This window comes from Chrysochloris asiatica, unplaced genomic scaffold, assembly GCF_000296735.1.
Source record: "Chrysochloris asiatica unplaced genomic scaffold, ChrAsi1.0 scaffold00049, whole genome shotgun sequence".
NCBI classification, from domain to species: Eukaryota; Metazoa; Chordata; class Mammalia; order Afrosoricida; family Chrysochloridae; genus Chrysochloris; species Chrysochloris asiatica.
Window position 1 is genome coordinate 2534091 of NW_006408567.1, and position 15313 is coordinate 2549403.

Sequence of the window (15313 nt, forward strand, 5' to 3'; positions counted from 1 at the left end):
AAAAAAAAAAAAAAAAAATCAGAATAAAGCAAAACTGATGTGTATTGTCCACTTTTGTTCCAAGGTTCCTGTGGTGTTTTTCCATGTTGTTTCTGCTCCCTCACTTGGTCTTGCCATTTGATCTCACCCAAGATGTCGACTCCGTGCCCCCAAGCCTGGCAGATTCAAAAGTACACGATTTCTTACTTCAGCTTCAAGTTCCACTAGCTATAAGCCTTTAAACTTTAAAAATATTCCTAACTATGTGGTTCTGAGTTTTGGAGCTCTGCCCTGGATCTGCTTTGCCTGGTATTCTGTGGTATGGCTGACAGCGAACTTCACTGCACCTCCACTCTAGCTGCCACCAAGCCCTGCCTCCTCCCTGGTAGAGGGTTTTCATGGATTAAGTTCAGGTTCAGTAACACTTGGGATACAGTTCTTCAGTCAGAACAGTTTCTTCTCAACCATGCCCAGAGGCAGGTTTCTCTGACCTTTGCTCTCTCAGTCTGGCTTCTGCCCTGCTTGAGTATCTGTCACAAAGCTCTTTTAGCTTTGAGGATGTCCAAAGACACCCTAGTCCTCCAGTAAGCCTTGGGTCAAAAGTACTCAACTGTAGCTTCATGGGTTGGCAAACCTAGTTCCATCAAATGCCCAGAAGCACTCTACTCCAATAGCAAGTCTTATACCAGAAGGCACTCAGTTTTCTCACTCCAAGGGCCAGGAAGCCAATCACATCATTTACTGCCCCTCTTTAGGTTCTCACAATTTGTGCTGCCATCTCTCACTGCCTTCCCTCTGTCTGATTCTTCAGAAACCTAGGAAGTTTTTAGCACAGGAATCTTGGGTACAAAGGAGGTACTCTACTACCAACTCTTCTTTCCTGATCATCATAAGGTCTTCCCTCTGCTTTGGAATTGGCTCTTTTTAAAGCCTAGTAATCATGAATTAGAATCAACTCAACCACAACTGATTATACGTATGCTTAGATACTGTGTTGCTTTGTTTTGTTTTTTAACTAGAGACTGTTGTTTTATATCATCATATACATCACTGATAAAAACTTTTTTTAATGAGGCCCAACTGGAGCTCTAGTAGCGTAGTGTTTCTGAATCAGGCTGCAAACCACAAGGTCAGAAGTTTGAAACTATCAGCTGTTTGTTCCGCGGCAGAAAGATGAGGCTTTCTGCTTCCGTAGAGATTTACAGCCTCAGAAACCCTGTACGTGGTCGCCATGAGTCGGAACTGACTCCACGGCACATAACAAAAGCAACAACAATTTCTTACCACTTGGTGTAGTGCTATAGGATAAGCACTGGACTACAAGGTCGGGGTGAACCAAAATATTGGTGTTTCAAACTTACTAGTCGTTCCTTGGAAACCCTATACAGGGTCACTAAACGTTGGAACCGACTTGATGGCACTTATCAACAGCAATTTCTTTTAGAAGTATCTAGATGAATAAGGAGTCCTGCTGTGGTGCTGTAGGATAAGTGCTGGACTGCCAACTACAAGGTCGGCAGTTCAAACCCACCAGTCACTCTTGGAAACCTTATAAAGGGTCATCATGCGTCAGAACCAACTTGATGGCACTTTACAACAACAACAACAACCCACGCAAGGGTTGCCATGACCTTATATTATTAGCAAACTTACAATCCCCTTGGTGGGCCACAAGCACTTTATTATCCTGGTCCTACCTAGTCATTTGGTAGGAGTTATCAAGGAGCTCTGGTAGCGTAGTGGTTACGAATCGGGCTGCGAACCTTAACGTCAGCGGTTCGAAACTACCAGCTGCTCCGCGGGAGAAAGATGAGGCTTTCTACTCCCGTAAAGATTTACACCCTCGGAAACCCTGTACAGGGTCGCTATGGGTCGGACCCGACTCAACGGCACTTAACAACAACAACATCAAGACTATGACTAGAAGAGCCATATTAAGTAATTTACTGCACTGCAGATGCTATCAAGGAGCCTTTGTGATGCTATAAATTAGGCACTGGACTGCTAATCACAAGGTTGGCAGTTCAAACCTCCAACCATTCTGAGAGAAAGATGAGGCTGTCTGCTCCTATAAAGGTTTACAGCCTTGCAAATCCAAAGGAAAAAACTTACTGTGTCCTATAGGGCTATTCCTGGTGTGGCACTGTGGGTTAATGGACCAGACTGCAAAGCCATTTGAACTGCAATGTTGGTGGTTCAAACTCACCAGTTGCTCCTTGGAAACCCTATACAGGGTCACTATGAGTCAGAACTGACTTGACGGCTCTTCACAACAACAACATAGGGCTATTATTAGTTGGAATAGACTTGATGGCAATGGATCCTTTTGTTTTGCCAGATGCCATCAAATGAAACTGCCTTTGTAGGGTTTTCTGTGACCTTTATAGGAACTGATCTCCAGGTCTTTATTCTGCAGAGTTGTTGTGAGGGTTCAAACCACTAACCTTTCAGTTATCACCTGAGCACTTAATCAGAGTTCCTTTGACTTACAGCAGGCATTTAATAAATAAAGAACAGCCCTTCATAGCAAAGAATTGTATGGTCCCAAACACCAATCGTGCCAAAGTTAAAGCTGCAAGGATATAGTGTTGCTCTTTGACTCTCAAAATATATTGATATATTTGTTTCTATGGAATATTGTAGATTTTTGACACCATAACCCCAACAAGATGGATTGGAACAGTGGTAGCAACAATGGGCTCAAGTGTAGTAACGATTGTGAGGTTGGTGCAGGACAGGGTGGTATTTTGTTCTGTTGTACATAAGGTTGCTATGAGTTGTTACTGACTCGATGGCACCTAACAACAACAACAGTCTAGACCAGACTTTGGAAATCTCAGTCCATATGATTTATTGTTCCTTTACCTGCATAACGTGAAGGTAGATCTTCACATCCTTCTTGTAATCTTGTAGCCTCTACTTCTTCTCCTTAGTGTATGAATATTTGTACTAGAACATATGTCCCTCTCAAGAACCAGCAACAGTACAGTCTAAATCCCTATTTAAAGAATAAAATTCTCCCTATAATGCAGAGATTATATTTTACTATAGTTTATTATTTTATTATTTAGATTGCTTGGGTGGTTTAAACAGTTAAACAGTTTACTACTGGCCAAAATTTGGTGGTTTATATCCACTCAGAAGACAGGTCTGGTAATCTGCTACCTGAAGATCCCAGCCTTGAGAATCCAATGGAACAATTCTACTGTGTACCCATAAGGTCACTATGAGTTGGAAAATAACAATGAAAATTGTATTATAACATTACAATCCAAAACTCATTAGTTAATTGGAGCTAAACTGTGTAGAATTTTGCCTTTTCTGAGTAGTCTCCCTGGCACATTTGTCCTAATGATGAACCCATGTCTCATCCTTATTAAGCACAAAGAATATCCTTAATTTGGGAATTAGTTTTCCCAGAGTTTCAAAGTTCTCTCGACCAACTCACTTGGATTTTCATCCTATCCATTTGTTTTTGTAAATAAAATGTTTTCCAGGCAAGTAGTTGAGGATAAGGGCAGAAGATGATCTATTGCTAAGATTTTCACTGTTTAGGTACAAAATTCCGAAAACCATGTTGCAGTTTCTTGACTTTCAAAATAACAATCTTGTATGTACGGTCTTCAACCTTCACATCACGTTAAATGGAAAGGAATGATAAAAAATGATAAACAAGAAATCAAAGGCAGGCGCACACTCTAGTTTTCCAGATACTGATTTGTTCCTCAGATCTTCCCTTTATAAGATTGTCTTTGTAGTTTGATGTACCAGAGTTTAATTATAAATTGCTAGCGTTCTGTGCATAAGGTTGCTATGGGTCGGTACCGACTCGATGGCAAATAACAACAACAACAACAAAGGTTGAACATAAATATGTTTATATAAATAGGTCTTAGACAGGGAATAATAGATATCTTGACAGTTTTCATTGATTGCTTACCAAACACATGGATGCTAATTTCCTAAACTCTCACTTGAGTCATTTTGGTTTCTGTTCTGGAGAAATTATTATTGACTTTCTATGATGTGAGAAGATTGCACTAGAAGTACTCTATGATTCCATTTAATTGTAAAATCTGTGATGTTATGGTTTATTATCCCTACCAGTCAAAACTAACCATAGATGACTTTGGGATTATTAAATAAGGTCATATAAGGAAGTAGGAAAATAGTTTCCATTCCCAGACCAGTATTTGAAAGCAAAACTTTGTCACTTGAATTATTTGTACTACACAGCTAATTTGAAAACACAAAAGTAGAACAGGAATAAAAGATTCTGTGGGTGGAGGATTTTCTTATGTAGGTTTATTTAGCAATTTCTTTAAAATAGTTATAGGAGGCATTTTACTAATCAATATTTAATTATCCTATTTACTGCTTAAACTATGCTTAGGGTTGAAAAGCTCTAAACATTTCATCAGAAGAATGTGGTTTTTTTCTGGCTATTATTAGCTGTGTGATTTTTTCAGTTAAATGAACACATTAAGTTTCTGTTTTCTCATTTTTAAAATGGGATAATTAATGACACTTGCTCTATATACCACATGGACTTGTCAGGAGGATCAAATTAAATAAGGAGATAAAAAACAACACAAGAACACTAGCTTATAAAATGTGATGAAATACAAAATATATGTTTTTTAAAAAAACATTATTTATGATGGCCATATATTTATAGAGTCAGAGTTTTTGGTTTTTGCTGACCGCAAATTGAAGGTCCTTCAATTATTCATTCAGCAAAATATTTATTAGGTGTTTTGCATGTTGCTCTAGTGTTAGACTATGGTGTTTCAGATACAAACAAGGTCACAATACTAGACAGTTTTCAGCAGAGCTTCCAAAGTCAAACTAGGAATAAAGGCCTGGTGATCTACTTCTGAATATTAACCAATGAAAACCTTATGGATCCCAACAGAATACAGTCTGACCTGCTTGCTTTGGAAATGCCATGAAGAGGGATGCTAGCGAGGGACATTGTGCTTGGTGAAATAGAGGGCCAATGAGGGTGAGACAGATCCTTGATGAGATAGTTTGATCCAGTAACCACTAATGATGGGTCAAAAATGCTGATGTTTAATTTATAAAGTTGCCTTGAGTCACAGTCCATTTTACAGTATTTAACTATCTCTGGTAGCGTAGTGGTTATGAATCGGGCTGCAAGCCGCAAGGTCAGCAGTTTGAAACTACCAACTATTCCGCGGGAGAAAGATGAGGTTTTCTGCTCCCGTAAAGATTTACAGCCTCGGAAACCCTGTGCAGGGTTGCTATGAGTCAGAACCGACTCCACGGCACATAACAACAACAACAATAACAAACTATCTCTGGAGTCCTGGAGTGGGGCTGTGGGCTAATGCATCAGACTGCAAAGTTGTTTGAACTGCAAGGTCAGTGGTTCAAGCTCACTATCTGCTCCTTGGAAACCCTATACAGGGTCGCTATGGGTCGGGATAGACTCAACGGCACTTCACAACAGCAACAACATTATATTCTCAACATCATAAGCATCCAAAGATCAATAAGAGTACAAAGGAGATTTTAGTAGTCATATTCACTTTCAGATTTGTCTTTGAAAGGGTACTTTTCCCCAGTACTTGGTTTCATTCAATGGTCACCAAAATGAATACATAAGGTAATTCACTGCATGTAGACAGAAAATACTACAACTTTGATTTCAATCTTCTTTTTGTTCTGGTTAGTTTAGTTTTTGGAATTAAAATTTCAAGTTCATAGGAAAAAAAATTTAAATCTAAAAAAACTCCCATACACCCTTTTCCTAGATTCACCAATTACTAACAATTTTCCCAGTTGCTAGAATCTTATTCTCCTGACCACGTGTGAGCTTGCATGTGTCTCTCTATGTATGTGTATATGTATATACACACATATATATCCAAGAGTAAGTCAGGTAGCATTGCTTCTAGGGTTCTGTTCATGCATATGTGTTCTTGTTGTTGTAAAGTGCCATCAAATCAGTTCTGACCCATAGTGACCCTGTATAGGGTTTCTGAGGAGCAGCTGATGACCTTGAACTGCCGACCTTGCAGTTCAAATGGCTTTGCAGTCTGGCGCATTAACCCACAGTGCCACACCAGGACTCCTTCATACATGTATAGGCTAAAGCCAAATAAAATGTGTTTAAACATGTCTGCACTCAGTAGATGCCTGCAGACAAGTTCTTTCAGTAATATTCTTGTCTTAGTTTCATTAGGGCATATTCAAAAAGATAGTTTTTATACTATGGAATAGAAATGATTTTGAGGTCAGGGCTAATATCAGCTTTTTAACAAAGCCCAAGTGGACACCATCCAAAATCATTAAACTTTGCAACAAGTTTACAGGAATGCCATCCTACATAAAAAAACAATTTTTAAATGGATCAAATGTTTTAAAGGAAGGTCAAAATCTTGACGATTTAAGCCTTCAAAGATGAATAAAGAGACGGAAGACTGTCAATTTTGATGAATAGAAAAACTGGCTGAAGTCCAGAAATGGATGAAAAAAACTATATAATTACTATTTATATGATAACTACTGAGCATGGAGCCTCACATAATCTGACATTTTCAATTTTAAGTGACAATCTTGGCCTCAGCAAGCTTTCAGTTTGATAGACGCCAAGAGTTGAGCAAAGATCAGCTAGCTTAAAGAGCTGATCTTTCCATCAGTCTTTTAAGCAAGATTGAAGCTAAAGAACACAATTTTATGGGATGATTCTCGATTATCAATAGAATCGAGAGAGCAAGGTCAAATCAAAACAGTGACTTCTGAGGAGATCTGCTTGTTAAGCGCTGTTGAGTTGGTTCTTACTCATAGAGATCTTGAATAGGACTTGTGAGGGGTGGCTTGTGGGTTTGAACCACCGACTTTGCAGTTAGTAGTCTAGTGCTTATCCTACCAGGAGGGAATCTACTGGGCTAGTTTAGTTCAAGGCACAGAGGACAACTCAGAAGGTTATAGTGACTGTGTCTGGATTCTAAATGGGGTAGTCTTGACAGATTTTCTCATAGGACACAGGACTTTCATAGGGACTTTTACAAGAAAATTGAAAATTGGATTGGTAAGAAAAAGGCCAGGAAAATTGCACCAAGAACTTTTTCTCATCATGACAATGCACCTGCTTGTTCTCTGAGGGTAGCAAGGGCTGGCCTATGAGAATTTTGCTGGGAAACTTTACCCCATTCACAGGTCTGATTTTGCCCCTTCAGATTTCTTTCAATCTTAAAACTCAAAGTATCTTTCAAAGGCACATAAATAGTTTGAGTCCCTCAAGTATATTAAAACTGCCTTTTTGATTGTAGAAGACAGAATTCTTTGGGGGAAGCATTGGAGAAATGGTAACTCTGCCTTCATAAGTATCCTAGATGGAGATATGCCAAGAAAAAGTAGCTTCATATTTTGATATTTTTGTTTCATAAAGGTTTCTATGATTGTCTAGCAATACTTTTATTTTATTTTAAAGCTTATATTGTGAATTGAGTGATGGTTTACTTGGGAGAACATCAGTTTTGCATTCAACCTATCATATGTTGTTTCATTACAATGATTACAATCCCCTCCATGCATTATCGATTAATAGTATTTGCTTCTGTTCCCCCCCTTTTTTTTTATAATGTACACAAAAATACACAGGAATATATAATTGTTTAAACAACCAAAGGGCACATTATGCAAGCCAGCCTCCTGCCTGCCAGCACACAGCCTTTCTCTTTCCATGAGTCTAGAGTCCTCAGCTGCTCTATCTCTCCATGCCATCATCTCTGTCTCCATCTTTGGTGTCAATGCTTCTCTGCTTGACATGTTCTGCTCATGATCTTCTCTCTTGATGGTCTTAGGGTCTTCTGTTCCTGAAATGTGATATTAACTACTCCCCCTTTTTGTTACACAACTTCTACCTTTATAATTGTGATGACTGCAATTAGTATGATAACAATTACTATTGAATCAAATGAATCTTATCTGCATATCCTTTCACCAGACCCATCTAGACAAGATGACAACGATTCAGTGGATGCAGCAATACTTTTTGCCCTGTATTCATCTATCTATCTATCTATCTATCTATCTATCTATCTATCTATCTGTCTGTCTGTCTGTCTGTCTGTCTGTCTGTCTGTCTGTCTGTCCGTCCGTCCGTCCGTCCGTCCGTCCGTCCGTCTATCTGTCTATCTGTCTGTCTATCTATCTATGCTTTTGTTTTTTGTTAAATGCTATTGCATGGGCTTTCACTCAGAGACTCTGCATAGGGTTTTCAAGGAGTAGTTGGTGAGTTTGTATTGCTGACCTTGCATTTCAAACCAACTTTGCAGTCCAGTGCTTATCCTACAGCACCATACCAGGACTCCATATATATACACACACACACAGACACACACACCATCAGGACCCATTGCTTAAATAATCCATTTAATATTTTCTAAGAATAAAGACATTCTCCCTTAACCAAGGTATATATTATAGATTAAAGTATGTCCCACCAAAATATGTGTTAATTTTGTTAGAACATGATTCTTAGTAATTATCCTCTATTTTGTGATCTGATCTAATTATCCTATGTTTTGCAAATCCTAACCTCTATGATGATGATGTTGTTAAGTGCTGTCGAGTTAGTTTCAACCCATAGTGACCCTGTATAGGATTTCTGAGGAGCAGCTGGTGAGCTTGAACCACCAATTTTGCAGTTCAAACTGACTCTGCAGTCCAGCACGTTAGCCCCCAGCACCACACCAGTTCTCCTCTATGATGTTAATGAGGCAGTGTTAGGTACAGTTATGATAATGAGGTGTATATACATTCTACAGGATTAGGCTGTATTTTGAGTCAATATTTTATGAGATATAAAGAGATTAAACGAGCAAGCAGAGATCAGAGAATCCTGACTACCACCTAGAAAGAAGAGCCAGAAGTGGAGCATGTCCTTTGGACCTATGTCCCTACACTGAGAACCTCCTAGACCCAGGGGAAGACTGATGCCAAGACATGGAGATCTTTAAGGAACACCAGATGTTGAAAAGATGAAAAAAACCTTCCCTCAGAGAAGCTCTGGTAGCATAGTGGTTATGAGTTGGGCTGCCAACCTCAAGGTCAGCAGTTTGAAACTACCAGCTGTTCTGCAGGGGAAAGATGAGGTGTTCTGCTCCCAGAAAGATTTACAGCCTCAGAAACCCTGTGCAGGGTCACTATGAGTCGGAACCGACTCCACGGTACTTACCAACAACAACACCAGAGCTGACAGAGAAAGTCTTTTCCTAGTGCTGGCACTCTGAACTTAGACATCTAGCCTCCAAAACTATGAGAGAATAAAATTCCATATATTAAATCCATCTACTTCTGATATTTTTGTTATGTTGTTGTTAAGTGCTGTTGAGTCGATTCCAATCCAGAGTGACCCTGAATAGGGTTTCCAAGGCACTGCTGGTTGGTTTGAACCACTGACTGCAGTTCAAACTGATCTTGCAGTCTAGTGCATTATCCTGCAGCAGGACAGCCTTAGAAACCCTATGCAGGGTTGCTAGGAGTTGGAATTGACTTTGTGGAATGCAACCACCACCATCTTCATCATTTTTGTTATGTTGTTGTTGTTATTAAGTGCCGTAAAGTTGGGTCCGACCCATAGCAAAACTGTGTAGGGTTTCTGAGGAGCAGCTAGTGAGCTTGAATTGCAGGCCTTTGAGAGTTCAAACTGACTTTGCAGTCCATTGCATTAATGTACAGTGCCACACCAAGACTCCTTTTTGTTTGTTTGTTTGTTTATAACTAAGTATAATCATTTGAATCTGGAAATTTAGCATGAATACAGTTGTTGTTGTTGTTGCATTAAGTTGACTCTCATTCCTGGCAACCCTATGTTTAATAGAATAAAACATTGCCCTCTATGGTGCCATTTTCATGATTGCTGGCATGTTTGAGGCTATTACTGCAGCTCTAATAGAGACAGTAAAATTATCTAATTCACAATCTTTGTTCAAACTGCACCAATTCCCCATTAATGTCCTTCATAAAGGTTTTTTCCCTCAGTGCAGGATTATACTTTGCATGTAACTATCATTTCTCTATGGTCTCTTTAAATCTAGTGTAGCCCTCTAAGTCTGAAACAGTTCTTTAAAGAGAATGGGCTAGTGATTACCCTCAGTTTGAAGTTGCCTGGTGTTCCTCATGATTAGATTCCAGTTAAGCATTTGTGGCAGGAATGCCACAGAAATGAATCTGTGTTTTGCTCAGTGTATGCGATACACGTTTGTCCCATGACTGGTGAGGTCAGGTTTGATCACTTATTCAAGGTGGTTTACTAGGTTTCTCCATACATTTCCCTTTGCACTTAATAAGTAATCTGTGGTAAGATACTTTGAGACTATAACAATATCTTGTTCCTCTATGAACTCAATAATTTTAGCATTCCATCTTACCCTTTTAAGTATCTAAATTTGTATATGCTTTATAAGGTACAAAATACATTAGTATATGTGAAAAATGAACACTGAGCAGTTTCTCATGGCCCTCTCTGTTCAGTCTGGTTTGATAATTCCTTACAGTGGCCACATAGGACTCAGTTACCATACTCACAGTTAAGGGATTAATAGAGAAGTTAACAGGTTACAATTTGTGATCAGAAATGCTCAGGGCACAGTTGTTCCCATCAGTTGCTGATAGATGCCCACAGGACACACCATTCTACCCTAAGCCTCAGCCTGAAGGCTCTAGCTCCCCTACTCAAGTGTCTGGAGGTGCCCACTCTACAAGCAAGCTTCCAGCCCAAAGTCACTCAGTTTTACTTGCTCATGGGTTGGGAAGTCTACTGCTGTGTCTCATGCTCTGACACTCGGTTCTACTGCTGCTTCTCTGCTACTCCTCTGGTGTCACGGCATTCTGTCCCTGGGTGAGGAGGTTCAGTGTGCAGGGATCTCAGCATCTAAAGGACTCACTCCACTGCTGGTTCTTCTTCTTTGATGGTAGTGATGCTTCTGAAATGGCTCACTTTAAACCTGTATGAAAGTTTCAAGTTTTTGCAGTGAACTCTGCTAACATCCATAACTGAATCATGTCATCGTATCAGTATCATCTCCCACCTTCTCTTACCCAGACCCAGCAGGGCAGAAATGTGGTTTGGTGGGAGTTAATGCACTATGGCTAGAAGAGACATTAGATAATTCACTGCACCACACTATTACTTTTTGTTGTTTGTCATCGAGTCGGTTCTGACCCGTAGCGACCCTGTATAGGGTTTCCAAGAAGTGGCTGGTGAGCTTCAACTGCCGACCGTGTGATTCAAACTGACCTTGCAGTCCAGCGCATTAACCCACAATGCCACACCAGGACTCCACAGTATAGTAGCATATTTATATAATTTATATATGCACACAAACATAGGACTATGTCAACATTTCTTTTTACTATTAGTATTATTGCACAACCCAAAATATTTGGAGACTAATGACCTAACTCACTGAGATGAGCTGGTTAGCCTATTTTCTGGTTCTGGATCATTGGCATATGATAGATTGGGTTTTTGATCAGGAACACTCCATCCCCTCCCCGATTCCCAGTGGCCATGGCCTTGTTTATACACTTGAGTATTATTGGTTTGCAGTAATTTAAAGCCAGCTATATTCATGTTGACTCAGACTCATGGGAACCTCATGTGTGTTAAAATGGAACTGTGCTACATAGGGTTTTCATTGGCTGAAGTTTTGGAAATAGATTGTCAGGCTTTTGTCCTGGGGTATCACTTGGTGGACTCAACCTCCAGCTTTTCATTTAGCAGCTGAGTGCACCATCCAGGGACTCCTTTAGCAATTTATCCTTCCCTTTTTCTTCTCTCTATGTTATATAGTGGAGTCCTGGTGTGGCACTGTGAGTTAATGCGCTAGACTGCAAGGTCTGTTTGAATTGCAAGGTTGGCAGTTCAAGCTCACTAGCTGCTCCTCAGAAACCCTATTCAGGGACACTAGGGGTTGGAACTCACTCAATGACACTTAACACCATAAGATATAGCATCAGATCAATATCTAATCAGAGGAAGAAGGAAAAGGAGAAGACCAGAAATGTGGCCAATAGAAGGGATGGATCAAAAGGAGAAAATGGTGTGACAGTGTAGGGAAGACACTGGTAATGGTGTGGTTAGTTCCTTTTTATAGCAACCCTGTGTAGGGTTTCCAAGGCTGTAAATCTTTATGAGAGCAGAAAGCCTCATATTTTGCCCATGGTGCGCCTGGCAGATTTGAATTACATCCAGCTCGTAATCCCTTCAGCTACCAGGGCTCCTTAAGGAAGACACTATTTACATGTATTATACATTAAGGAGGAATCCCTGGATGGCACAAATGATTAAGTACTTGACTATTATCTGAAAGGTTGGCAGTTTAAACCTTTCCAGAAGTGCCTCAGACACAGGCCTTGAAAACCCCACGGAGCAATTCTACTCTGTACATATGATAAGGAATTGATATGATGGCAACTAACAACAACAGCAAAACAACATTCGACTATATACTGCATTCAGCTATCTAATGTAATGTAATAACAAAGCCCTGCCTCTAGGAAACCCATCTAGAAAACATTTATAAAGTCTGTCCTACGTATCTGACCTTCATATTTTCTTCATCCCACAGTTGAGAAAGAAATGTAGCATAGGCTTTTATTGAGGCAAAGGTGAATTTCGATAGAGTTGATCTAGTTTAGAATTAACTGGTCCTGTGGGTTAATGTGCTGGACTGCTAAGTTGGTTTGAACCGCAAGGTTGGTGGTTCAAGTTCACCAGCTGCTACTTGGAAACTCTATATAGGGCCAATCTGGGTCAGCACCAACTAGATGACACTTAACAACAACAACATATGGGGATTGAGTCTGGTATCTTCTTGGGTTATGTTTTTAAATCCCACTGAACATTTCACATGGGCTGTGAATGTTCAGTGCCATATATAATATGTATGATGATATCAAAGAATTATTTATGAATATTTATTGAGAACTGCATTTGTTTAATCTGTTGTCACTGCAAGTTCCCTCCAGTATCCTCATCTTGCTACCTTAATTCAAGGAGGCTGGCCCCAAATGTAGATGCATTGTTTATTGACTGAAATAAACCTAACTCAGGGTGCGGCACTCAAGTTGATTTGGACTCATGTGTTTTGCAATAGAACGTTCCCACAGAGTTCTTGGCTGTAATTTTCATGGAAACAAATCACCAGGCCTTTATTCTGTGGTGTTCCTGGGTTTGTTTGAACCGCCAGCCTTTAGGTTAGTAGTCCACTTCAGACTGCTTACACCACCCAGGGATCTTTTGTTAATTAGGGCTGCAACATATATGTAAAGAGTGGACCATAAGATTGGTTTGAACCACAAGATCAGTGATTCAAACTCACCAACCAATCCTCAGAGATCCTATACAGGGCTGCTATGAGTTTGAAGCGACTTGATTGGCACCTAACAACAATATGAAAAGACATGGGAAATAATAATTGTTGTGAAGCTTTAGTTTAAAGAAACCTATTGAAGATTTGTTGACATCAGAAATAGGAAAACAAATGATGATAAAAAATGAATTTTGGAGGACAGAGATTACATAAAGGACACATCATAGTTCTCTTACCTACAAGACAATTGGCAGGGAGAAAGATGAGGCTTTCTGCTCCTGTAAAGATTTACAGCCTCAGAAACCCTGTACAGGGTCGCTATGAGTTGGAACCAACTCCATGGCACATAACAACAAAGTTATAAAAATTAAAGTCCTGGTGTGGTGCTGTGGGCTAATGTGTCAGACAGCAAAGTCGTTTGAACTGCAAGGTAGGTGGTTAAAGCTCACCAGCTGCTCCTTGGAAACCCATACAGGGTTGCTGTGAGTCAGAATCAACTTGACAGCACTTAACACCACCACCACCACCAAAGTTATAAAAATTAGAAATTGATTCTGCTATTTTATAAATTATCATTTTTATAGTATATCATACCCTTAAAAAGATCAGTTTTATTTTTTTTTTATGGTTCAAGGAACTTTGGGTTTTGTGTGTGTGTGGTGTTTTTTATTGTGTGTGTGTGTGTGTGGTGTTTTGGTTCTGTCTGGTAGAGGTGTTAGACTAATATAAAGGGATTTAAAACTTGTAAGGAGCCTATAGGTGGTAGAAATGATTAAGAAAGCACTTTGCTGCTAATCAAAAGGTAGCAGTTTGAACCCACCCTGAGGTACCTCAGAAGAAAGGCCTGGTGATCTACTGCCTCCCCAACCCCCGCCCCCCAAAAAAATCAGCCATTGAAAACCCTCTAAAGCAGTTCTATTCTAACACTTAACAGTAACAGTAAAAACTTGTGAAGCCTGAAAAAACTATTATTGGAGACAAGTAAATATAGTCAAACTGGGAGCATTTTATTTCTATTATGCTATTAGTACATAATTTGATTTTTTTTGCATTAAATTTTGTATTTCCTCCTGTGCTCTTGAATCTTCAGAAAGGAGCTCATTGCCAAGTTGGATCAGGCGGAAAAGGAGAAGGTGGATGCTGCACAACTAGCTCGGGAGTATGAGGCGCTGACGGAGGAGAACCGGACATTGAAGCTGGCTCAGTCACAATGTGTAGAACAACTGGAAAAACTTAGAATACAGTATCAGAAGAGACAGGGCTCATCCTAACTTTAAACTATTCAATGTGAGCATCAGAGGTTGGTGACTGCTGTGTGCTGGCCAAAAGAATTTTCTTTGAAAGGGATAAGAGTAAAGTCTATTATAGCTTTTCTTTATTACCCACATGACAAAAGCCTATAATGAGTTTAATGCTTGCTACCTTCTAGCCCGAGAGAAAGGATCTTTTATTTAAATATGATAATTAAACTGAATGTTTTCCCATTATATGTTTTCGGAGATTAAAAATTGTTCCCATGGTATTTTTTTTTCTCTTCTTATTTAGGCAGATATCAAACTGTACGCCAGGGTGGAAGATGATCAAAATAGAGTATGAACTGGTCCCACTAAGAATCATGAGCTGAACAGAATTAAGCCATGAAACTAACCAGTGAAATGTTCACTGCAGTTCATTCTCTGCATATTTTCGAAGTTCATGCCTTTACTATTTCAAATGTGCTCAAATCTAAACCAGCAGAAACTTCTGTGTATATATTTATGTTTACCAGTCAGATTAATCCCTCAATGATTGATCGTACTTAGAATAAATGGTCACGTGTCAAAAAAGCTTTCTCATGAAAATATGAGCAGAAAGTATGCTTGTGCCAAAAGCACATTGGCTAGTGCTAACTTGCTGTTGTAATAAAGAAACAGATAAGGTTGCATTTTCTTCACGCCACATTACCTCACACTCAACATCTCTGCCCTCACTTGCATGTGTCCTAA

General features: G+C 39.5%; 1 protein-coding gene across 1 annotated transcript in view; it reads left to right on the forward strand.

The window, feature by feature from the left end:
* MAP3K7CL (MAP3K7 C-terminal like) overlaps nt 1-14599 on the forward strand; it is an 83400-nt gene extending 68801 nt beyond the window's left edge. Inside the window, exon 4 of the mRNA XM_006862515.1 lies at nt 14419-14599. Within this exon, the coding sequence (XP_006862577.1) occupies nt 14419-14599 (181 nt within the window). The remainder of the gene's footprint in view (nt 1-14418) is intronic.
* Nucleotides 14600-15313: the final 714 nt, after the last annotated feature.